The following is a 25640-nucleotide window of genomic DNA, read 5'->3' on the forward strand; positions in this document are numbered from 1 at the left end:
AAAGCTACTGAGGCCAGGTGTGTGTCAGGGGTGGCCCTGCATGGAGGCCCAGAGAGGCCGTTTCGTGAAGCTGTGAAAGTGAATCCTGGAAACCCCATGATGTTGGAGATGCCAGAGTCTGGGGACACCTGCGCAGGAAACCTTTGAGCAGGGTGTGGAGCCAGCACAGGAGAAAGAAGTGTGCTGCACTCAACAAAGCTGAAAGGAGTCGAAGATCTGAGGACTGCTTTGGCACCAGCCATGGAGATGCGGAGTTTGGAGTTTGTCCAAAGGCTTGTTTTGATCCAGTCTTTTCTATTTTCCCATTTCTCCCTCTTGGCATAGCAGTGCATATTCTGTGACCTTGTATGTTGGGAGTACGTGATCTGCTTTTTAAATTTTTATTTTACAGCGAGCACCAGAAGAGACTTTGAACTTTGGCCTTTTAAACAGTCTTGAGACAGATAGACTATGGAAAATTTTGAAGTTGGACTAAATGCATTTTACACTATGATATATATGGCCACGAGCCTAAGAGGCCAGGGGGTGGAATGTGGTGGTTTGAATAGGAACGCCTCACCCCACCCCAGGCTAACATATATAAATGCTTAGGCACTATTTGAAAGGATTTGGAAGTGTGGCTTATTGGAGGCAGTGTTACTGGAGATGGGCTTTGAGGTTTTCAGTTCTGTTCCTGCTTTCTGTACTTCTCCTGAACCATGTCTGCCTAGACGCTGCCGTGTTTCCTGCCATGATGATAATGGACTGAACCTCTCAAACTGTAAGCCAGCCACCATTAAGCACTTTTCTTTTATAAGAGTTGCCATGGTCATGGTTGTCTCTCCACAGTAATAGAACACAGACAAAAATAAGCCCTCATTCCTAGTGCCTTGCTCCTCCTCAGGATGCGGGAACAAGAGCCTGAGACAGCTCAGGTCAGGTGTCTCCTGCTTCTCATTAAAGCCAGCCATTGTTGCTGAAATCCAAACGTAGTGCCTCCTCCTCCGTGGGACTCAACTCCTGCAAGGGGGCACGGCAGGGACCTCCGTAGTAGCCAAACCAGTCCATGGTTTTCTTCAGCCCTGGTATTCCAAAGCGCCGAGTCACCTGAGAAGAAGCTCTTTGTTAGAAAAGACTGCAGAGCTCCCACCCTTACCTCTGACACACACCTTCCTAGACCTTGGTATCTGTTCCTTCATAAATTTCCCACGCTCCTAAAAGAAACTCTAATCCGTGGTGTCCAGGGGACATTGAGAATCCAGATTGGACCCCAGAAGTTGGTCAGGTATGGGGAGACTCAGACTGAATAAAGAAATTCCCTGTGGGGGTTTTAGGAAAAACATCTTCTCCAGCAAGAAGAGGGGCATTCTGCCCTCATGCTGAGATAGATGGCTGACCTAGAAGAAGGCAGCAAGGCTGGGGACCAGAGCAAAATGTATGCCAGGCCCCTGCAGCACAGCAGATCTAGTTAGCAAAGAAGGGGACAACTCAGAGACAACCTTGGGCACACCCCAGACCCTTAGTCCCCATCATCAGGGTCCCCCTAACACCCAGAGGCTTTCCCTGGCCCTATTTAAATGTTTTCTCAGAAAGTAATATATATATATATATATATATATATATATATATCATTGGACAAAGCAGGTTTGTTGTATAACTGTGTGATTTATTACCTAAGCAACTTCTCTTCCCTAGAACAACACAGTCACTAAAGGCTTGCGTATTACAGTTGGGCAGCAGCAATGTGGCAGTCTAAAACCACACAAGGACTTTTACAGATTAAATGAGGCTTCCAGCTTCTTTCCTTTTGTTATAGCAACTGATCAGAAATATTGGAATGACTCTTTGATGAGCCCAAAATTAGGAAAGAACTCATTACTTAATAAAGTTCCGTTTGGGGGGAAGGGAAGCTTTAGAGGTACGGGCTTCATAAAGAATAAAAGCACTGAGAGGTTCTGTGGAGAAAGGTTAGGATGGAAGCAGTATAAATGGCTTGCAGCTCTCCACCACTAGAGGCCAGCCATTGTCAGCAAACATGTTTTCTCACCCATGATATCTTGATTGTCTAGCTTTTAAAATCCCAAAGTTTTGTAGGTAGCAAAAAACAAACCAACAAAAACAAAACAGACAAACAAAAAAACCGAAAAAGATAGAACCACACAGAACCTGGAGAAAACCTTGTTTCTACCACGGATTTCCAAAGATAGCTCATGTGCTTCCTCCTCAGCCGTGAAGAAAGGGCCAGCAGTTTGGGTGACAAAGACCTAAAAATAACCTGGGGCAGGAGGTTGGCTGGGTGGGGAGGCAGGAGGACATCCCCTTGGACAAGGACAGGGCAATAAAGTGACATCAGGCTGCTGTTGGAGTCTCTGAGCCTACGTCTCAGGCAGCAACAACAAGGTGTTCCAGGAATTCCTGAGTGTACGCCCAGGGCTGGCACTGAGGGTGGGGGCAGGATGGGGTGCGATGATCTCAGAGAGCTTTAATAGAAACCAGACTTCCCACTTTTCTGGGGGGACAGCCAACTTTGCTTCCTCTATAAAGTGCAAAGGTATCTATCTACACTCACCCATAGAGAGGACTGTAGATGGTCCTGAAGCTGTTTGTATGTTAACCTTAATTCCACTTCCCCAAGAAGGGCTGCCTAGTCACTCGACTCCAACTGAGCCTTCCCGTTTTAATTAGTAAAATAAAGGAAAGCCAGTGGGGGAACGGGGCAAGGGAGGTGGAGAGGGCTGAGAGGGCTGAGGAGGTGAGAGGATGGAGGGTGGAGGTCGTGGCAACATGGAGGTTCCCAAGGAGCAGCTAGACCCAGGTGAGATTGATTGGTGTTAAAAAGCTATGAACATTAAGGATTTTACAGGTCTAATATCTCATATAGAAGGGCAGTTTTTATCTTTGTCTATTTGATGCAATCTTGTTGTGTAAAGGGTTTGTGGATTGAGAGTTGAATATATAAACCTGTATGAAAAGCTGTCGGGCTGTAGACTTGTATTTATGTGGGACTTTTGGGTAGAGAAACACCCGGGGACAGAGGCAGAGAACAGGCGGTAGAAAACCGCCAGGGAAGGGAGTTGCGTGGACAAGTTGGGCCGCGGTGGCCGCTCAGACCGGCCGGGTGACAGAGGTGAGTATGGCTCCATAGCAGGGTCAGGCCTGAGGAGTGAGACCTCAGAGCAGATAGAGAGATAAACCTTTCATATTTTTTAATATTTACTGCAACAGAGGACTCCAACATCAGATGAGAAAATGTCACTGACAACATGGCGGTGGCCCCCAAGACCCCTGGAGGCACGACCTCTTTCTGTCCTGGAAGGAGGCAGGTGTGGGGCCCTTCTCTCGAGTGGGTAGATGGAGTGGGAGACTTTTTTATGGCTTCTCTCCCCAGTGGAATGGCCAGAGTGTCTAGGGGGGGCCTAGCTCAGCAAGAAGGCTTTGTTTCTACAAGTTCTCAGAACCTATGACACAACCACTTCCAGGAGAAGCTCCACATCCAGGAAGAGGTCTGTTTTTCCTCTCAGCTGTCTCTAAAACTGAGGAGAGGACCCAAGCTAGGAAGAAGGCATAGCGTTCACCCCCATCTTGCTACCAAGAGTCGGCCGCTGTGTATTATGCAGATAACTTGAATACTTGCCACAGATTTGAAACTCAAAAAGCAAAAATAAATCAAGGTAAGGTGGGCTCAGTGGCACAGACCTTCCATACCAGCAACTCAGGCAGCTGAGGCAGGAGGTTCACTTCCTGGCCTGCCTGGGTTATAGAGAAAATTCAAGGGCAGCCTGGGCAATGTTTTGTTTGTTGGTTCGATTTGTTTCTAGAAACAGACTTAGGAAAAAATGTTTTGCCCATTAAAGCTAAAAAAGTAAAATAATAAACTTTTAAGTATGTATCAGATATTTAATCCTAAAGAAAGTAATGCCCTAGGTTCTGTATATCCAATTTGCAATGTATTATTTCAGGGTGGGAGGGGTCACAACCTGGGAAATTACTTAAACTTTCACATTTAAGAAAATAGAGACAGTTGTGTTCATTCTTTCAGATGGCCACAGATGAATACTCTGGGCATTACAGAAAACCGGCAGATGAATCTGTTCTGAGGGTAGGACACTTGTCTTTAATCCCAGCACTCGGGAGGCAGAGGCAGGTGGATTTCTGTGAGTTGCAGGCCGGCCTGGTCTACAGAGTGAGTCCAGTCCAGCCATAGCTACACAGAGACACAGGAGAGAGAGATACAGGGGTGATACAGAGAGATACAGAGAGAGAGAGAGAGAGAGAGAGAGAGAGAGAGAGAGAGAGAGAGAGAAGAAGAAGAAGAAGAAGAAGAAGAAGAAGAAGAAGAAGAAGAAGAAGAAGAAAACTCTGAAAGATAGATTGAAGAAGGAAGACCAACCAGGGACCTCAAGACCCTAGGCACACACTGTGGTGAGTCCCCTGGTTCAGAGGACTGAAGATAAACCATAAACTTCCAGTGAGCACAACCAACAAAATTCCCAACAGAAGTTGGGGAGATGGCTCAGTGGGCAAAGCACTGACCGGGCAGGTCTAATGACCTGAGTTTGATCCCTGGAACCTATATAAAGGAAGAGAAAGAATCAACTCTACGAAGGTGTCGTCCGACTTTCACATGCACAGCAGGGCATGCGGGTGCCACCCCAACAATAAGAAAAAGAGTTAAAGTAAAAGTTCTGCAGTTAAGAACACTGCTGCTTCTTCAAGAGGTCCTGAATTCAGTTTCCAGTGCACACACGCATTTGTGCACATGCGCGCGCGCGCGCGCGCGCACACACACACACACACACACACACACACACACAAAGAGAGAGTCCTGTTTCTAAGTACTGTAATAGTAGCAATGAATATACACATAGTGAAATCAAAACACAATTTCACTTGCCCCCCACCCCCAAAAAATGAAGTAGTTGGATGTGGTGATGAATGCCTTTAAATCCCAGAACTTGGAAGCAGAAATAGGCTGATCTTTGTGAGTATCAGGCCAGCCAAGACTATGAACTGAAACATAGATATACGTTCTCAAATTACGAATAGAACTTCTTTGGGGAAAAACAAAAAAAGCCCTACAAAACACTGAAAACAAAGGAGAGTCCAATGAGTAGCGAAAGCGCTGTGTTTAAGGATCAAACGAGGGACACAGAGAGCACTGCCTTCCCGGACTGGTCTACAGATCAGCAATTCCTAGCAAGAGATTTTTTTTTGTAGATATAGACAAGATTATTCTATAATTAATATGGGAAGACAAATGAACCGGTTACCTAAAGCAATATTGAGGAAGGAAAAACAATTAGAAGAAAGCAGCCTGTAAACGACGTTTGAGTCCCTTCCTCTGCGGCTGCAATAGTCCAGGCTGTACCACAGGGGCGACAGGGAGCTCACAGATCCATGGAGAGAACAGAGAACCCAGAAATAGACTCTTAAAATATGCCCCGCTGACTTTTGACAAAGGCAGAAAGGCTTTCTCAACAAATGGTTTTAGAGGCACTGGATATCCATAGGCAAAAAAAAAAAAAAAAAAAAAAAAGGAACCTTGGCCAAAGTCTCAGGTTTTACACAAAAATTAACTCAAAATGGGTCACAAACTCTTTGCAATGTTACAATAAAACTTTCAGGAAAAAACAAAGTACGAGAATATATTTAGCAGCTAGAGCTGATCGAAGACTTCTTAGACTTGATATTAACAGTAAAATCGACTTCATTAAAATCTCATTTTTTTTTCAAAATTTAAAAATTGATTGACCAAAAAAAAAAAAAAAAAAAAAAAAAAAAAGGAAAGAAAGAAAAAAGAAAACCAAACCAAACCAACCAACCAAACAAACATGTAAAGAAAAAGACAAGCTAAAGACTAGGGGTAAGTATTTGTAAACACATATCCAACAAAGAACTAGTGTGTGGCTCTTCCAACTTTAACAGTTAAGAAAGACATTCACGCAGAAAACGGTGAGAAACCAGGAAGGGCTGCAGTTGGGAAACAGACCCTGCCTGGCTTGTGTGAAGCTTGGGTAAGATTTCCAGCCCCGGAAAGAAAAAGGAAATGGGCTCAGGACAGAAACAGATATCTGAGTAAAAAGACTGTGACAGGCAAATTCACAAAAAGACGCTCAGTGTCCTCAGCCACACGTTACTGCCCGGCTACCAAGAGCTGAAATCAGACAGTACAACATACATGCTGGTGGACGCACCACACACATTCACATTAGGCTGAGGCTGGAGGATCTCAGGAGTCAAGGAGTTCAAATCCAACCCGAGAAACAGTGAGACTACATTTCAAATAAAATAAGAGTGTGCAATTTTTTTTCCCCGTTTGCTTCAGATTTCAAAATAGCTTTGATCTAGATCAGCCTTCCTTGCTAAGTCCTCCTTGACCCGCCCCCAAAAGAACTAGAACACAAGGTCTGAACTGCAGAGAACCTTATTCTGACAGCTTTCCTGGAAAATCGAAACATCTCCAGTTCTCCCCTGCCAGTCTCTCTGCATTCTGACTTTGGGTATCTGGACCTTGTAAAGTCATGCTGCACTGTCTCTGGGCTTTGAACCTCTGGCTACAATCCCAGACTTACTGATGCTGTCATCTCTCAGGACATTTGTTTCAATGCATGTTCAGAGAGGCAAAGACTGCCTCTATGTTCAAAATGCTGGACATGTAACCGGCCTACACGGGGATTCCAGTGAATTCCAAAGCTTGAGAACCAACAGAGCTGGCTCTCTCTGCAGTCAGGGTTTCCTGGGGGAGGCTGTAGGGGTTGCCACACTGGGGCATTCTCTAAACATACATTCTGAAAGGGAAGGGTTGAACAGGGACCCTGTGCTGGGGGAGTCAGGGGGGCTCACCGCAGTGTTAGGCTCAATGAGGCGGTGCTGCAGCTTCTGGGCAGCCTCCCACTGCCCTGTGAGGCAGAGTCTCTCCAGCTGGCACACCTGGGCCCCCAAGACATTGGCCAGGCCACATATGCCCCCAACAGCTCCTGCCCAAAGGAGACACAGAACATTCATCAGGGAGGGCCACTTGCTACACAGAATCCCAAACCTCGGGCCCCAGAACTTTTCATTTTGGAAACACGGGACACAGATTTCTGTAATCTTTGGGCATGTTCTGTGTGTCCAGAGTATGTACTTCCAGAGACCGTATGGTTGAAATGAGAAGTCCGCATGCCAGTTACTATACAGAGCCAGGCAGGGCAGAAAACACAGCCTGCAGGACAGCCCTTCCCCTACCTCCCACCCACCATGTTTCCTCAGCAGGATCTTGACACCTTAGAGGCTGAGAAACTAGGAACTGGAGTTCCGAATCTCATTCCTCCAGTTAACTGGTAGGAAGGAGAGTGCTTTGGACTTGGAGTCGGGAGCTTAGGTATCCCCCACCCACTTTTGCTTTGTGATGTGAAAATCAACCTTTGATTGTGATTCTAACAGGAGTTAAGAGTGACTGTAAGCATAGTGGCTCAAGACTGGAAGAAAGACAGTTTGGAATGGGCCAGTACGTTTGCTGGTTGTAAGATACCTACTATGCGGCCAGGGAGAGGGTTCTGTGGGTAAGAGATGCTTGCAAGTTAAACCTGGTGACCCAAGTTCAATCCTCAGGACTTAAGCGATAGGAAAAGAAACATCTTCTCAACGTTGTCTTCTGACCTCCACATATGTGCCATTAAGTATGTATATACCCCCATACATACATATGCATGCAAAATAACTAAACTGGGCAGTGGTGGTGCATGCCTTTAAGCCCAGCACTCGGGAGGCAGAGGCAGGTGGATCTCTGAGTTCAAGGCCAGCCTGGTCTATAGAGAGAGTTCCAGGACAGCCAGGGCGGCTACACAGAGAAACTCTGTCTGGAAAAACAAAAAAAACAAAACAAAATACGATTTTTAAAAATTTAATGAGAACAAAACCAAAAAATACTCATACACAGGCATGGTAGTACATGCTTCTAATCCCAGCACTCAGGAAGCAGAGGCAGGTGGCTCTCTGTGAGTTCAAAGGTTAGCCTGGGCATCATAGCAAATTCTAAGATAGCCAAGGCTACATAGAGAGACCTGTCTCAAAAAACAAATGAAAAAGTACTTATGTGCTGGGCACTGTGGCAGATGGAGCCCTGGCCTTCTAATCCTCACCAGACCACTTCGAATTTTAGGGTAAAAGGAAGGGCCCAGTGAGGGCTGGTGTCTTGGTCGAAACCCCAGCTCAGTTGCTCACACCTCCAGAGCCAGTCAGTGCCTTCCCCATCTGGATTCTCAGGCAAGAGTTGCAAATGCCCCCCCCAACCCCTGCACTTTAGAGGCTGCAGGGTGGTAAAGGGAGATACACAAGGACCTTAACCAAAGTCTGCAGGGCCTCGAGGTAAGGGAAACCACTACTGTCTCCCACAGTGCTGAAAATTCTACTCAAATCTCAGGTCACTGATGTGTCCATCTGTCCCTCTGCCCCCACCCACCTGGGCTGAATCCCACTTGAACCCAAAGGCCGGCTCTCAAAACAGACAAGAGCAGCTGGTCTCAGAGGTATGGCAGAGGCTGGACTGAAGAGAGTCTGATCAGACAGCTAGAGATCCCATCCCAACCCCCAGGTCTGACAGTTCATTCTGTCCCATGGATAGAGGCAGAGGAAAGCAAACTCCTGGCCGAGACCTCTGCTCTGAGAATGATTTACAGGGTGAGATGAGAGGAGTTAATTTTGTCATCTAAGCATGGAATTGGAACTTTACCAAGTGCAGGCATCCCTACAAACCAGCACTGTCCTCACCCAGTTTGGTGTCAAGCCTACTCACTCAGAGTTGGGACAACTGTTCCTTGCAGACCCAGATAGATGCCTGGGTGTATCCTGGTTGGTCAGGGTGGTTCGAGAACAGCAGGAGGCTTACCTACAGCATAGCTGGCCAGGAGGAAGCCAACTGACCCAGCCAACACCTGGAAATCCTGCTTGTTGGTCTTGTGAACAATCAGCCCAATCCTTGTCACCTGTAGCAGTAAATGTGGTGTGAGAGCTGGGCCCAGAACCACCAGCCTGGATGGGCTGGGCATGTGCTATCAAAATACAGCCCAGTAACCAAATGAGATACCCAATGAGTTCAGGCAGCAGCTCAGGGAGCCCACCCATAAAGCAGGAGTCCTGGGACTGACACAGGTCTCAGAGCTGCTCTGGGTTAGAAGCTGCCATGCTGGACAGGGAAGGAGGTTCCAGTGTGGGAGCCGCAGCCACTCACATCTCCACCACTGTCCTTCAAGCCAATGATGTTCGGATGCTGAGACAACGTAACCAAGGCATCCACAGGTAGCTCTAGCCCTGTGTTGGCTGGGACACTGTACAACACCACCGGGATTGGAGAAAGATCAGCAACCTGTGGGCACAGAGAAAAGGAGGAGAAGGCCATTGCCTAGGGCTGGAGGCTCACCCTTGGGTAGCAAGTTTCTGAGTGCCGTCCCCACATCAGGAACAGTTTGAAGTTATGTATGCTGTAGACCTCGTGTAACCCTGAAGAAGCACACAGGCAGATTCCATTATTCTCCCTGTTTTGTTTTTTAAGATTTATTTTATTATTTTTTTAAATTTATTTATTATATGTGAGTACACTGTAGATGTCTTCAGACACACCAGAAGAGGGCACCAGATCCCATTACAGATGGCTGTGAGCCACCATGTGGTTACCGGGAATTGAACTCAGGACCTCTGGAAGAGCAGTCAGTGCTCTTAACCACTGAGCCATCTCTCCAGCCCTATTTTATTATTTTTAATCATAGGTTTATGCACACGAGTGCTGGTGCCCTTAAAGATCAGAGGTCGGTCCTCCGGTGCGGGAGTTGCTGTACGTGGTTGCCAGGCACCCAATTTCGGTGCCTGGGAATTGAAGTTAAGTCCTCTGTAGGAGTGTTATACGGTTTGAACCATGGAGCCATCTCTCTAACTCCTATTCTGTTTTAAAGGAAAGGAATCTGATAGAAAGAGGTTAGGTAAATGGTCTATTGTCGCACAGTTGGTACATGATGACATCATACCTATGTCCCAGAGTGGCTATTAACATGCTTTCCTCTCCTAGCTTCTCCTTAGGCACCGCCTCCATCTCTTGGTCCCTGGCATTTAGTCCACGCCCACCGCTCCCACCTACCTTGGTGTAGTGGTGAATGAGGGCAGCGCTGCTCATGCGGCCGCGATAGTAACAAGGGGTCACCACCATGGCGACATCAGCACCCACCTGAGCCATGCTGACAGTCATCTCTACCGTGGCTTGCGTGGCTGCAGTGAGGAGACAGAAGAAGGCAAGCAAAGCAGGCCTCAGTGCATCCCAGCAGAAGCAAAACGACAGAACCCAACCCCCAGGGCCATGGAGCCTGGACTCCGCCCACTACAGCCCAGCAATCCCAGACCCCAAGGCATTGTGTCCTCACACTCGCAGCCAGAGCCGGCTATCAGGAGCTTGTCCTTGGGTATGGCCTGGCGCACACGGCTCACCACCTCCAGGCGCTCGAGACTGGTCAGGAATGGAAACTCTCCAGTAGAGCCCTGGACCACGAAGCCTGAAACACAGCCCCGTCAGTGCATCGCACCCATTCCGACCGTTTCAAGGACATCGGGATGCTGATATATTACACAGCGCTCAGGGTTACTTTCCCACCACACCCTTCCCATCCCTGTCCGGCCATAAACAGAGGGTTCTCATAGATGCATTCTCATAAGTCAAACATTTTAATTATACCAGAAAGAATAGTCTATAACATCCTCTGCAACCATATTCCCAGGGCCCATGACAACCCTCCCATACCTTCCACTTGGGCTTTCTGCCCCAACTCAAGGTGTTTATTGCTCTTTGTCATGTCATGTCTTTCTACACTTGCAATAATAAATGTATAAAAATTATCATGTAAATACCACGAACAAGATTATACCTCAAAGAAATGGCCCATCCTGTTTTGTTTTATCAACCATTTTGTTTGAAAGATTTCTGACATATATCCCTTACAGGTGTCAACATTTTTGTTTCTTTGAAAGCCAAGCAGAACTGATACCCTTGGCAGAACCAAAGAGGAATTAATGTTAGCAGAATCACTTCCTCTTGTGTTTTTCCATTTGCTTTCTTTTCCTTTTTTCTCTTCTCCATGCCTGTAATGATTAATCTCAATTGTCAGTTTGATGAGATCTAGAATCTCCCAAAAGAGAAGTTTCTGGGCATACCTATGAGGGATTATTTTGATTAGACTATTTGGAGAGGGCTGACCAGCCCACCATTCCCTAGGTTAGGATTCTGGATCATATAAAGAAGAAAAAGTGAGCTGAACACATAGTCATTTGTGTTTTGATTGTGGGTGCAGTGTGACCCTCTGCCTCAAGCTCCTGCCTTTCTGATGCTCACTCCTTCAAGATGGAGTTGAACCTTATACATTGAGCCAAAACAAACCCTTTCTCCCTTAAATTGCTTTCCTTAGTGTGACATCTTAGACCCCCAACAAACAGGGGCTGAGATGCCCGTTTAATATAGCAAAAGCAGACCTGGCTGCCAGCTCCTTTTAGCATCCTCCAGTCTCTACCTGTTACAGGTGATGGCTGCCATACCTAACCCTCTAACCCCAACTCTTCAGCCCTTCAGCGGAGCAGCCCTTCCCCAGAGGCTCTTCCCTTTACCATCAAAGTCCAGCTATCTGATTGCCCTCCTCTTTTACTCTTTTCCTTCTTGGCAACTCTCCAATCTCCTCACATGGCTCAGGGTCATGTCCACTCTGGACTCTGCCAATGTCTCCACCTCTGGCTTTGCTCTCTTTTATCTACAATAAACTTTCTCCTCCACCATACATAGGAGCAGTCCTGTCCTGTCCCGTTCTTCCTTCTTTCCTTCCTCCCTCCCTCCCTCCCTCCCTTCCTTCCTTCCTTCTTTTCTTCCTTCTCCTTCTTTAATTAGTCAGGATATTTTATCAGTGTTAGGAAAGGTAACTAAAACAATGTCCACAAAATCAAACAACCTTCCCCACAAAAAAGCAAAACAAAAACCAAAACCTACTATATCTGTAGTTCCAGGACCTGCGATGTGCAAAGTAGAGAATCAAGAGTTCAAGGCCAGCCTGGGGGATATGGAAGACTCTGTCTCAATAAAAATCATAAGTAGTGTACAAGTATAGTACACGTGGATTTTAAGTAGATATCTTGTAGAAGAAAAGGACAGTAAAGCTGGGGGTATTATTAGCATACAAAATCCATGTTGGACAGCACTGTGTGATACACCATAAAGTTAATGGGAGCTCCCAGCAGTCACCTGAAAGTCAGAAGCAAAGCTGCTGCCCCGGAGAAACAGAATTTCCTGGCACCGAGACTAAGAGAGAGTGTGTTCCTGTGAGTCAGCCTGTAGGGAACATAGTGTGATGGCCACTCAGCTTCATACCACACACCTTTTCCATGTTTACTGAAGCCCCAGGCTTCACTGAGAGAGCTGCTAGGAGCTTTTTCTTCTCCTCCGTAGTACTACAAGGAACCACGCCGAAACTAAAAGGATTTAGCTTCGGCTACATCATGTCCTGAGGTCTGTTCCTCAGGCCTGGGAAGTTAGAACCTCTTGGTTTGCTGCTTCATGTCGATGTCCCCTTTGAAGAAGTTGCCATTTATATAATACCAGACCAGTCCTCAACTATTTCAAGACTGTCGGCTCTGTTTAGTTGCCACAGGTAACTATCTGATACCTCACTATGGTCTCAAACCCAGCCACAGTCCCTCCCAAGTCACTCTTCCTCTGGTAAACAGTTCCAGAACCCCCCGGGCTCCATAAGCAGATCTCCATAAGCAGAAGGTAGGGTGTGGTGGCCCTGGGAGGCAGCAGCAGGCTCCGCGTCCAGCCTCCTGCCTCTGGAATCGGGCACTAGACCTTCGCCTGGTGCCTTACAGAGTTGTTTTAAAGGTTCAGCTGGGAAAATGTCCCAGAGAGCACTTTGATGTCTGGGATCTGCTAAAAACAAAACAAAACAAAACAAAAACAATAAAACAAAAAACAAAAGCCCTCTCCTTCACCCTGGCCACAAATCCAACCGCAGGCCTAATGCATTCATTGTAGGAGTCTGGAGAGGCTCAGAACAAAGGACCTTATGAGGAGAGAGAATAGTGGCAAAGCAACAGGTAGGATGGTTGGAGCACAGGCTCTTAAGTTGGAAAAACCAGGACCAGCTCTCGGGGTGGCCCTCACACCAACTGAGGGCTTGAGAAACCGGCCTAGCCACCAGGCATGGAGGCACACACCTGCGACCCTAGCTCTCAGGAGGCCAACACAGGACGATCATGAATACAAGGCCAGTCTGGGGTACATAGAGAGATCCTATCTCAAAATTACAATTTTCAAGAAAAGCGGGGGTGGGGGGGGAGCAGGTTGGAGACATGGTTCAGTGGGTAAGAACACTTGGCTGTTCTTCTTGAAGCCCCAAGTTCAGTTCCCAGGTCTCAAGTAGGGCAGTGCTTAACTGCCTGTGACTCCACCTCTAGGAATTCACTGCTCTCTTCTAGTCTCAGAAGACAGACAGACAGACAAGCGTGCATGAATGAATACACATATACTCACAGGACAGACACATACACAGATACATAAAAATAAAAAAAAAAATTTAACAGAGAAAATGGCTAAGTCAAATCTTAGCTTCTTTGACTGAAAAACAGATATTGGTAATTCCTCTCAGATGGAAGTTAAAATGGGATAATCTTTTTTTTTTTTTTTAATTTTTTAATGTGAGTACACTGTAGTTGTCTTCAGACACACCAGAAGAGGCATCAGATCCCATTACAGAAGGTTGTGAGTCACCATGTGGTTGCTGGGAATTAAACTCAGGACCTCTGGAAGAATAGTCAGTGCTCTTAACCACTGAGCCATCTCTCCAGCCCTGAGATAGTCTTGTACCAGAGCCTCGGGATTAGTAGGCATTGGGTACAAGACTTTTGGAGTGAGAAGAAAGTTCACCTTAAAGTAGTAGGGCTGGATCAGAAGGGAGCACCTCTCACCTCCTGCTTCCTTCTGAGCTGGAGGAGACCCTTGAGCTAGCTGCTCAAGTGGGTGAGGCTGCTGAGTGGAGCTGGGGCTTCACAGGAGACCTGGTGATTTACTGTGGCCAACAGGAGACACGGTGTCTCACGGAAGAGGCAATCCTGGTTACTGTTATGGCTCCTTGGTGCTTCAACATCACTTCCTCCTCTAAAGTACCACCCAGGGACCACCCCCACCCCACCCCACCCCCACCATGGGTCTCTGGACTCAGCTTCCCTTCCCAGTTCTTTATCGTGTTCCCTGTTGTATGTTCACATGTAAAGAGGTGCTTGGAGCCCTTCAACCACGCTGAGGGATCAGGCAAGCTTTCTCGCCCTAGCCTCTTCTATAGGACGAGAACAGAGAGCAGCCAGACTCCAGGTTCCAAAGCCACTTCTCTGGCCTTTTCTTCACCCATCTCTTAATGTCCCCTATCAAGACTGGGGGTATGTTTTAGAGACTACAGGCTTGGTTTGTGTGAGGCCCTTCCTAAGAAGCAAATCTGTCAGAGTTCTCTTCCATCCACAACGCACTGCCATTCTCCTGCCTCAGCACAGTTGTTCATGGTATGACTTTCTGCTTTGACCCCAACAGATACACCTCAAAAATCCAAGAGCTGTCAGGTGTCTCAAATTCCCATCCCTCTGGGCCCTGCGGCCCACAGTATCTTACTGCCCTACTGTGTGATCTTCTTGCTTGGCCTGGAATCAATCAGTCAGGGACAGTGGCCCTGTTCATGATGTCCAACACAGTCTCTATGAGGTGGGTGTTGATCATTTGCTTTATAAAGTAATCATCCCATATCTGAGTTGGAGGCTAGCCTGATCTATAGAGTAAGTTCCAGGACAGCCAGGACTGCAAAGGAAAACCTTGTCTCCCCAAAGAAACAAGCAAACAAACAAAATAACCATCAGAAACCTTCAGGTCTGAGGCAGAATTTTTTTTTAACATGATCTAATTTATAACCACTCTCTGGGGAAAAAAATGTGTGACAAATTGCTTAAGCCATTTCCCAATGAACTTTAATGGAATTGGGCCCGGAGCTGAGAAGCCAGCCACCTCTCGGCTGACTCAGGTCAGAGTCTATCGGCTGGTTAGCTGCTTTTTGTGTCTAGCCCTAAGTTGTCTGACTGTCTTTCTTTTCCTAATAAAAATGTCCTCTCCGAGACTCTGTATTTGAGTACCCTGCTTCTGGCCATTTTGCTTACAACAGGACTGCAATAAAATTTTGACATGTATGAACTTGTGGGTTGTCCACATGTATTTCAGCTTTGGATTTTGGAGACAAAAATGGAATGTGCAGAAGCCATAAATTCTCCTTATAGCACAACAGAATTAACCAGGAATTAATATGGGTGCTAGACAAACACTTAATTTATTCAACTTGAAATATTTTTAAATTCGTTTTTTAACACATTCTCTTGTGGCTTCGGAACTATAGAGCTGAGGGTGACTGGGACCTCCAGGGACCTCCAGACACTCCTGCCTCTCCATCTTTGACGTGCTGAGATTGCACTTGTGCACCACTGTGCCTGTCTGAAACCTTAAAAAAAATGTTCCAAAATTGCGAGTAATTTAAAAATGTATATAAGTCTTTTCAAAAGTATGTGATTTAGGATGTCCCAGATATATATTCCTTTGTTTTTTTTTTTTTTTTTTTTTTTTTTTTTTTTCTGGTCAGAGGAACAAACCCATGGCCTTGAACACAGCAGCCTGGGCCTCTATCTATCATGGGAGTGAATCTCCAGTCCTCTGCTTATATTTTTAGCCCATTTCAGATGACAGACTCACCACTTTCCTGCTTTTCTTCAAGTTTTCAGCCTCTAATACTTTTCTCTGATTGACTATATTTTTTTCAAATAAAATGTATTTGTGTCTGTGGGTAGTTGTGTATGTACAGGTCTACATGTGTACACACGTGTTGGGGGCGTATTTATGTGTGCCCACGTGGCAGCCAGGGGATGATCTCAATTGTTGTTTCTGTCTACCCGGTTTTCTGAAACAGAGTCTTTCCCTAGCTTGGAGCACACCAAGTTACAGCAGCTGGCCAAAACCCCAGAGATTCCCCTGTCTCTGCCTCCTCACTTTATCTTATTTTATTTCTTAAAAAGATTTATTATATTTAAGTACACTGTAGCTGTCTTCAGACACACCAGAAGAGGGCATCAGATCTCATTACAGATGGTTGTGAGCCACCATGTGGTTGCTGGGAATTGAACTCAGGGCCTCTGAAACAGCCTCCAGTGTTCTTAACCACTGAGCCACCTCTCCAGCCTGTCATTTTAAACTTTTATGATATATTTAAAGTGTGCAATTATGAGGCATTCCTTTCATGAAAGCCCTCTCACTTGGAGGAATTCTTTCTCGGTTTTTGTGTTTATTTGTGTTTATTCTGCTGAAAATAATGTAAATAAAAATTCATGTACATTTGGGGCAGTGGTTCAATGGTTAAATAGCTCTGGCCACCTTGATAAAAGCTGCTCACCTAAGTTAAATCCCTAGAACCCACGCAAAGGACTCCACAAAGCTGCCCTCTGGTCTCTGTACATATGTAGCATACGCCAACAGTTTAAAATTTAAAATTTAATTTGTACAAATTCACACTAAGAATGTCCAGAAAACAATACTTCCCCATCTGAACTCCATAAAGCCAACTGACCACATTTAAGGTGTTTATGAACTCGGTGATTTGCCCCAGAGGTCTAAGGCCCACCTACTGGTAACCTCCCTGGTAAATTTGTAACAGATTCAAACCTACATCAAAGATTTACTTGGAGTTCAGCAGTGACTTGGGGACCAGTCCAAAGAATCTCCAAAGTAGCTGCTGGGTTTAGGAGTAGAGAGAGTCATTTCTTACTCCTTCAGGCCCAGGAGGCAGGGGGACACAGCAAGAACGCCAGGCTTGGGGGAAAGGAGAGGAGGCAGGGTGTGTGAGGATGTCAGGGATAGGCTGGGTGGAGAGAGGAAGAGGACAGAGAGACAAGCACTGAGCAGAGGTCAGGAGACTGTGTGACTGCGGGCAAGCTGAATCTAGAATCTCTCACTTTGTCATCCAGAGGAGTTACATCTCTGAACCTCAAGGACCTTATTTATAACAGAGAATACATTCTTGTGGCTGTGGCTTAACCCAAAACAAAACACCTACTTAAGCAAAACACAGCAGAGCACTCAGGAGACAGAGGCATGCATATCTTTGTGAGTTCAAGGCCGGCCTGGTTTACACAGTGAGTTCCGAGATAGCCTGATCTACACAGTTTCAGAAACAAAAACCATGAGTGGAAGCCGTAAGTAGTCTGAATGTCGTATCTATAGTAACCATAGTCACAAGTCAAACAATGATGACATGACCCAGATATGTCTCATACAGCTGTAGGCACATGAATCCCCATGGACCCTAGAGACTTGAGAGGGCACCAAGAGGATGGGGCCTAAAGTCCCACCTGGCTGGCTTAGGTGCTGCTGAAAGCCTGTCCCTGGTCCCTGGTCCCAAGCATCTGGGCTGTATCCTACTCCTTGGCAACAGTAGGCAGATGGGTTTGAGGCCGCTGGCAGGACCCTAATCCTAGCATTAGAATCCTAATCTGGCCTTAAATCTGATGCAATGAAAAAGACCCCTTGCCAAGGCCCACTTACAGAACTGCTGGGGACACACCCTCTCCTCCAACCCTGCCCAGGATTCAGTTGACTACAGAGGGCCTGGACACAGAGTGAGGGTATGCAGGGCTTTATTGGCTCCGGTTCAGGCATGTGGAGTCAGTATGGGGCTTGTGGTTGCTCCTGTAATCTGCCTCATGTCTTCTCTCGTGGGTCTTCAGGGCCCTTGGGCTGTTGGAGCTGCGTCCTTTCCTCCTTCCCTCATGACCTTCGCAGGGCCAGAGGAAGCAGGGATTTAGTTGGCAGTCTCTCACCCTGACCGAGTAGGTTTCCCCATAGAAGAGAAAACAGGCCTGTGCTTGAGAGCCAGCCCTGCTGGGGGAAGGGACACATGGTTGAGTGGCTTCAAGAGTCATAGATTTGGTTTCTGCCGTTAGGCAGACTATGGCTCTGATGGCTTTGGTGACCTGGATGACCCTGGTGGCTTGCATGGCCTGGATGACCCTGGTGGCTTGAGTGGCCCGAATGACTCTGGTGGTTTGAGTGGCTGGGATGACCCTGGTGGCTTGAGTGGCCCGAATGACTCTGGTGGTTTGAGTGGCTGGGATGACCCTGGTGGCTGGAGTAACTTGGATAACCCTGGTGGCTCAAGTGACTGGGGTGATGGCCCTGGTGGCTGGAGTAAACAGGATGACTCTGGTTGCTCTGGCGGCTTGCATAGGAATGCTGGCTTTGGTTACCATGGCGACTCTGGCTATAGATGGTGTGTGATTGGTTGGCGCCAGCTATGGTGGTTTCACGTTGCGTTAGGAAATTCCCTTTCAGCTTCATCTCCACCTCCTCCAGAGCCTTCAGCTCTTCTGGGCTGATGTTCCTGGATTCTGCATGGCCTGTTCGATGGTAAGTCGATGAGCGCTGCAGCATGGAATTAGCCACGTGATGCCCCTTGGCATCAATCTCTTTAGTACAAGCTGCCACCGCAGCCCAGGTGTCATCCTCCATGGACGGGGACTTTCTTGACTCCCTCTGCACCTCTTTGGTCACTGAGGTCCCAGATACCTTCTGTTTGCTGGCAAAGGAATCTTGGTGCAGACCTGTGCCCCCGTCTCCGTGTTTGGTGGTGAGGGTGTCCACGTGGAGGGTGGTATTAGCCTCCCCATACCTGCTTTCAGGTGTGTGTCCACTGTTGCAGACATAGCGGTAGGTGGGCAACCTCTCTTCAGAGAGGCGGCTGAAGTGAGATTTGATCCAGCTGTCATTTTCTTGGTGGAATTCCGGGGGCTTGTCTTCTTCTGTAGTCTCTATGTCTGCCTTCCTTTTCTTCCTCTGAGCCCACAGCATGAGGCCTCCACTTCCTAGCAAGAGGGCAGTCCCCAGCACCACCTTGCATGATGGTTGCTGGAGGAACTCTAAGAAGTCCTCCAGGGCCCTAGGCCTCACACAGAGCTAAGAGCACACTGGGAATGGCGGAGACCTGTCCAGATGGTAAGGCTCATGCTTGAAGGGGCCGGAGCCCTGCAGGTGTCTGGCAGGCCGGCCCCTGCCTCACCCTCCCTAGGATGCCCTCTGACACCTCAGCAATGAGCCCCATTGTGAGGAAGGCAGTGGGGGATGGGGCAAGGCCACCCCATACTCAGACCTAGTTTGGCAAGCCTTGTGTAAGGATCGGGTCTTGTCTCCTGCCCTCGTAGAAAGACAGAGCATCACTTAACTCTTCTGCCCCCCACTTCCACCGCATTCTGCCTGTCCTGCTTCCTTTGCAGTCCTCGGTTTCCCTTCTTCCTGATCTAGTGGAACCCACAGGATAGAGAATACTGAGTCAGTCTGGCCATGACAAACTGGGACCACTTAGTTGGACTGGCATCCATCGCTGGTCAATAACTGCTGTACTCAATACGCAGGACCCATCTCTGCTGTCAGCACAATATCCCTGGCTCTGTTACAGGGAAGAGTCCAGAAGGGAAAGGGTCCAGGAAGGAGCTCATATGGAACAATATGAGGTCACAATTGAGAACAAAGAATAGGCTGAGCAGGCAGAGCAGGTAGGACAGACAGACTTCAGGGCCATCCCAAGCTACATCTTGCCCAAGAGATAACCTGCAGATACAGAATTTGCCCCTGGTAAAGAAGCATGACAAAGTGTTGAGCAGGTGGCCTGGCCAGCCAGGCTTGCCACTGATGCCTGCATAATCCGGAGTAACTCCTCGGTATGTGGGGCTAGAAACAGGCCTGTGTTGCGGCTTCCCTCAAGGCAAGCAGCACACTTAGAAAATGCCAAATGTTCCTTGGAGAAGCTGTGTTGTTTGTAGCTGGAAAAATAGATCATCAGCTAACAGTATTTCCAGAAGTCTTAAGTTCAATTCCCAGCAATCACATGGCAACTCATAATTATCTAATATGGGATCTGATATCATCTTCTAACATGCAGACATACATGCAGGGAGCTCATATACATAAATACATTTTTGTTGTTTTTCTAAATAGGTTTCTCTGTGTAGCCTTGGTTGTCCTAGAACTTACTCTGTAGACCAGGCTAGCCTCAGACTCCCAGAGATCCATCTAACTCTGCCTCCCAAGTGCTGAATTAAAGGTATATGCCACCATCTCCACCACCCCCGGCTTAAAAAAAAAGAAAGAAAGAAAGAAAGAAAATAAAAAGAAAAAAAAATGTGCTGAGAGGCGAGAGGCTGGAAAGATCGGTCTAGAGCCCTTGATATTCTTCTAGAGGACCTGAGTTCAGTTCCTAACACTTAAGTCAGGCAGTTCAGTCCTCTCCAACTCCAGCTCCAATGGATCTGACACCTCTGGCCTTATTCGGTGCCTGTATTCACATGCCTACACCCACAAGCAAACACACACCTAGACAAAAAGAAAATATTTTTTAAAAGTTGTTGCTAGATGTGCTTTAATCCCAGTGCTCAGAAGACAAAGGGTGGCAGATCTCTGTGGGTTCAAGGACAGCGGAGTCTACAGACTGAGTTCCAGGACAGTCAGGAGTCTGTAGAGAATTTGTCTCAACCTCCTATCTGCCTCAAAATCAAAGACAAAACAAAACCTGTTATTTGAAACATTTTCTTCAACCAGGTAATACTTTTTATATATACAAAATGTTTCCTCTTTCAGAAGAAACGTGGTCCATTCTGTGTGGGGAAGGGATAGGGCACAGCTAAAAGCTGTGGGGCCCTCACCTCTCCAGCTTTGCTGACATAGCCCTGTGATTGTCCCCTAACCTCACTGGAAATAACAACTCAAAGTCCACCTGTGAGGCTATTGGCATGTGTAAACCCAGGGCCAGTGGCCCTTCTGGACAACCCTTCCTCTGGTCCTTGCTTATAACTTGTTAAAAGTTTTCTTTTCATTAAAAAACTTAAACTATGATTGTATCGCATTCTTCCATTTCTTCCCTCTAACTTTTCCCACGCCTTCCCTCTCCCTCCTTCTCAGATTGATAACCTCTTTTTATTGTTACATATATGTGCATAGATATACATATATACAGATATACGTAAAACTATGTGCATATCACAAATACAACCCGCAGAACCCATGTGTACATGACTTCAAGGCTGACCACTTTGCACTGGGAAACTGATTAGGGGTTCATCCTGGGAGAGGCTATTCCTCCCTCTCTTGCCAGTCAGTAGTTAACTATCACTCAGTCTAGAGGATGGAACCCCAGGAGATTTTCTCCTTCCTAGTTTATCAATACTGCCATTGCTCTAGTCTTGTTTAGGCATACCATATTTAGTTATAACTTTCCTTTTACTTAAATTTTTAGAGGACTTATTTACCTATTTATTTATTCATATATTTCTTTATTATGCATATGAATACAATGCTGCTGTCTTCAGACACACCAGAAGAGGGCAACAGATCCCATTATAGATGGTTGTTAGCCATCATGTGGTTGCTGGGAATTGAACTCAGGACCTCTGGAAAAGCAGTCACTGCTCTTAACTGCTGAGCCATCTCTCCAGCCCCTTACTTTTTTTTTTTTTTTTTTTAAGCTTAAGATTATAGAAACCTTATTCAATGTCCACTTGTGTAACTGGTCACAACCTCAATTCTGTGTCCTGCATAAGATGGGGAAACAGAAAAGCAGACCCATGTGGACTCATGCTTACTGTGGAGCTGACACCATTCCCTGCTTTCTTGGTCTCAAAGAGCTGCTTCCGTATAAGACTGGCAGACTTTCACAGACTTTCTAATTTTCTTAACTACTGAGGATATTTCTTATTTACAAATTAAGTCCCACTTTCCCTTTTCAAAATAGCTGATGGGGGTTGGCTTGCTGTAGCTGACACTAAAGGCAGTCACTGCTTAGCTTTTAGATTCTTCCTTATGATTTGTTTTCTGTAGTTCAATGGAACGATTGTGATCCAGAACCCATGTGTGTTTTCTATGTTGCGAACAGAGGCTAAAGGTTTTGCACGCTCCTTTTATTAATTATTGTAAGTTTTAAAAACCACATTTGAGAAAGTATTAGCTTATCTGTCCAAAAATTAGGAAGACGTTTACATTTATTTATCTGGGGGAAGGGTGACACCTATATCATGGCCTGCATGTAGAGGTCAGGGATGACCTGCAGAAATCGGTTCTCCTCTTCCACCTTAGATTCTGAAGACTGGACTGAAGTCATCGCTTGGCAGGAGGAGATGTTGACTTTTATTTTAAAAGAATACTCTTTATTTAAACAATCAGCACAAATTAGCAATACTTTAAAAATAAAGATAAAAATATCTATCCAGGGAGTAGTGGAACTCTTAATGGAAGCACTCAGGAGGCAGAGACAGGGATCTCGGAGTTCAAGCCAGCCTGGTCTACAGAGGGAGTTCTAGGAAAACCAGGACTACACAGAGAAACTGTTTCCAAAAAGCCAATCAAAAGAAACAACTCCACAGACTCAGATTATGCCTTCAAGAATATTATCTGTGTTCACTGAAGCAGGAAGGGCAAGCTCTCACCTCTTCCTTGGAGAGCCTGCTGCTCACACTGATACAAAGTAGCTGTAGCATTTGGCAGCTGTCTCTACCTGTTCCTGAGCATTAAACTGCAAGGTTTGTTGCTGAAAGCAAGAGAAGCATCAATGTTTGGCTAAATACATAGGACACCCTTGACTCCTCGTCCTCCCTGCCAGCAGCATGGCTGACCATCTTGGGGTTATTATATTGAGCCACATGGCTAAGATCCTGAGTGCTTAGCTCCTGTTCTGTATCGAGGAAGTGATTCCAGAGGGACTATGATTTCTCTGTTACTATAAGAGCCAGATGAGGAGTCTTCCAACTCCGGACACTGGGCTCTTCCTTCCATAGCCCCAATCTCCTGCCATGTGGTGAATGGAAGAATCAGACATCATGATCCTTCCCTCTACCAACCAACCAACCAACCAACCAACCAACCAACCAACCAAGAAACCTGCCCAGGGCACCCAATGCTGGTTGCAGGAGTTAGAGAGACAAAGGGAGAAGTCCAAAGGCAATTCTGGAGGTCTCTGTGAAATCCTAAATACAGGATTTCAGAAACACAATGGATACAAAAGCCAGTCTTCTGGCCTAGTGTCCTTGATCCTTAACCTGAAGCAAACCCTAGTGTCTTTGATCCTTAACCTGAAGCAAAGTGTTCTATTTGAAGCTAAGGATTATCATGCTTTGCTTCAAAGGACATCTGGCCCCATTTCCCTGCAGGCCAGCTCTAGTAGACTCGCCATCCCTACTTAGAATGTACATCCACAGGCCACTTGTCCCTCATATCATCCAGGTACTGAGCTATGAAGGGGGCTTGGCTGGGTCTGTGGCCACTGTCACTGCCAAGCTCACAGTAGCTTTGCTACAATGGTGAATGAAAAAATACATAAGTGAAAGGAAGAACATCACTCCTAGGCATGGTGGAAGGGAAAAGTTATTGTAGGTAAAAGAGAAAGCATGGCCAGAGGCAGAAACATCTGGGCGAGTCCAGAGTGAACACGACCCTGAGTGGGGGGGGGGGGGAGCCAGGTGCAGGAGCCAAGAGGTAAGAGAAAAGGTGGGTAAGCAAAGTGACTGGACTATATATGGAAGAGCCTCTGGGGATAGGACAGCCCAGCCTCCAGGCTCGGGAGTTGTGGAGGAGGGGACTATAGGGTAGGGTATGCCAGCCATAACTTGTAACAAGTAGGGACTGAGGGATGCTGGGAGAACTTTGGGTCCACTTTGATATGTTGAATAATAGATACTGCAGCCAGTTCTTCCGGAGTCTGAGAGATGCCATGTGTACTTTAATAATTATCTATAAGATATAAGGTATGAGTCTATATATACTTTCTAATGTATAGTATTCTATGTATAGAATTTATACCATGCCTTCCCCTCATATTCTTTCAGACTCTTCTTCTGGCTACTCCACGGTAAGAGCATTGTCACTCCCATGTGTCATATGGGACACAGGGTTAGAGTCTCCCATGGAGTAAGACCTCGGCTCACTGGCTGAGCTGCTTGGAAACTAGAGTTCACTATCCTAGCTGCTTGCCTGTACCTTCTCAGTCAGAGCGTAGCTGTTCTCAAAACTGGTGCCCACCAAATGACATTTGTGGGGATAGTCTTAGATCCGGCAACTTAGAAGGAGGTGTTAGAGTCAGTGGGCAGAAGAGAGCTTCTAATCAGCAGTTCAAATCTTAGCTCAGTTGTGTGTTAGCTGAGTGGCTTCAGACAGTGACTACATCTCTGGAGCCCATGGTGTTACTGACAGCACTGACCAGGTATTGCTCTGGGAGGGAGGAGAAGGACAGAGGTGGGCAGGGGACTGCCCTTTTCTTTTACTGGACCTGTGGCTGTGAGGCAGACTGAATCTCACAAACAGGATCTGCTCCATGGCCTTAAAGAGGGAACACATGTTAAAAACAAGAGGTGGATCAGAGGATCCAGCACACTGAGAAGTAGTTCCGCCAGGCATGTTCCAGGGGGAGGGGACTGACGACAGGCTGCCCTGCTGTGTGTGACCGGGCTAGTTACTGCCTTCCCATCAGCAGCGGGCCTGCTCCATGTTTTCGCCACAATAACGTTGGAGCAAAAAGACCTTAGCCCTTCCCAGCTGGGGAAACAAGGCAGGCCAGGCGAGGCTCTGTCCAAAGTGCCAGAGGTGCGCCCCACCTCCCCTTCCTGGATCTGGTTCCCCAGCTGCGCTTACCTCGAAAGGGGAAGGTGGCCAGTCTGTTAAGGTTCTCCTCCAGTTTCCCATAGTCAACCTCTGCGGTGGCGGTGAATGGGGTGGTCACGGGTGGGTAGATGCCGGCAATATCTACCTTCTTCCCCTTCACGTTCCTAGACAAGCCCCTGCTCAGCCCCTGCCTCATGGAGGCCCAGATTTGGGGGCCCAGCATTTCTGCAGGAGGTCAGAGGCCCAACTACTTGTGGCCACAGGGGAACTGAATTTGGACTCCTTCTACTGTTAATGATCTACATACCCAGTTAAAAATTTGTGTTCCCACCACAACTTGTGGGCATGGCATGGGAGCGTGCAGCTTTGCACTGGGTGTCCCAGGGTCAGGGGCAGGCCTAGAGTCTCCCCGCCTAGACAATCCGGACAGGCTTTCCTCCCTGCTGTGACGCAGCTGGAAAGATGCCAGAAGTTTGGCCTGAAAGTGAGCTGGCTCCTGGGATTTCAGCACTAAAAACTGTCTCTGACAGGGCCCTCTCTTCACATAGCCCCACAGTCAGGAACCATTCACTCTCACCCCACCCCAAGGCGCACACCCTCCGTTTCTAGGCAGGTTGAACCTGACGGAGTTGATTGGCTGAGCTGGCCTGGCCCCGCCCTACTGTAACCACCCACTCGCTGTTCCCGAAGCAGTTGTGAAAAATCCTTTCCTCCCGTCTGTTAAGCGGCTGCCAAGAGCTGCCACGTGGTAGCCCTCGGCTGGCCACACGCAGACACACAGCTCCACGGAACAGTCTCGGAGCTAGGGAGCCAAGGATGAGTATGCCACAGAGTGAAATATATCACAATTAGGATTAGGAGAGAAAAGCAGGATGATACGGACGAAGCAAGGCCAGACCAGAGTAGGGAGACCTACTAACTCAGGACCCAAGGGACTCCACATTCC

General features: G+C 47.0%; 2 protein-coding genes across 2 annotated transcripts; both read right to left on the reverse strand.

Moving 5' to 3' along the window:
• On the reverse strand, positions 1-25252 carry HOGA1 (4-hydroxy-2-oxoglutarate aldolase 1). The gene is made up of 7 exons (XM_080911038.1): positions 24725-25252; positions 10371-10499; positions 10091-10218; positions 9191-9325; positions 8849-8945; positions 6823-6956; positions 1-1086 (listed from the first exon to the last, which is right to left on the reverse strand). The coding sequence occupies exons 1-7, from the start codon at positions 24915-24917 to the stop codon at positions 937-939; spliced, it is 966 nt and encodes a 321-aa protein (XP_080767164.1). The 5' UTR covers positions 24918-25252; the 3' UTR covers positions 1-936.
• On the reverse strand, positions 17969-18904 carry LOC308417997 (uncharacterized protein C10orf62 homolog; the record flags this gene model as incomplete). The annotated part of the gene is made up of 1 exon (XM_080913336.1): positions 17969-18904. One exon carries the CDS (start codon positions 18902-18904, stop codon positions 17969-17971), a length of 936 nt encoding a protein of 311 aa, XP_080769462.1.
• Positions 25253-25640: the final 388 nt, after the last annotated feature.

This window comes from Micromys minutus, assembly GCF_963924665.1.
Source record: "Micromys minutus genome assembly, chromosome: 2".
Classification (NCBI taxonomy): Eukaryota; Metazoa; Chordata; class Mammalia; order Rodentia; family Muridae; genus Micromys; species Micromys minutus.

What these genes read in the sequence shown, in the direction of transcription:
- HOGA1 (XM_080911038.1), bottom strand. Translation starts at nt 24,917, where the DNA reads ATGCTGGGCCCCCAAATCTGGGCCTCCATGAGGCAGGGGCTGAGCAGG. An exon ending in TCATTCACCACTACACCAAG is followed by an intron (nt 9,326 to 10,090) that starts GTAGGTGGGAGC and finishes CTGTGCCCACAG; the next exon opens with GTTGCTGATCTTTCTCCAAT. An exon ending in TGAAGGACAGTGGTGGAGAT is followed by an intron (nt 8,946 to 9,190) that starts GTGAGTGGCTGC and finishes TTACTGCTACAG; the next exon opens with GTGACAAGGATTGGGCTGAT.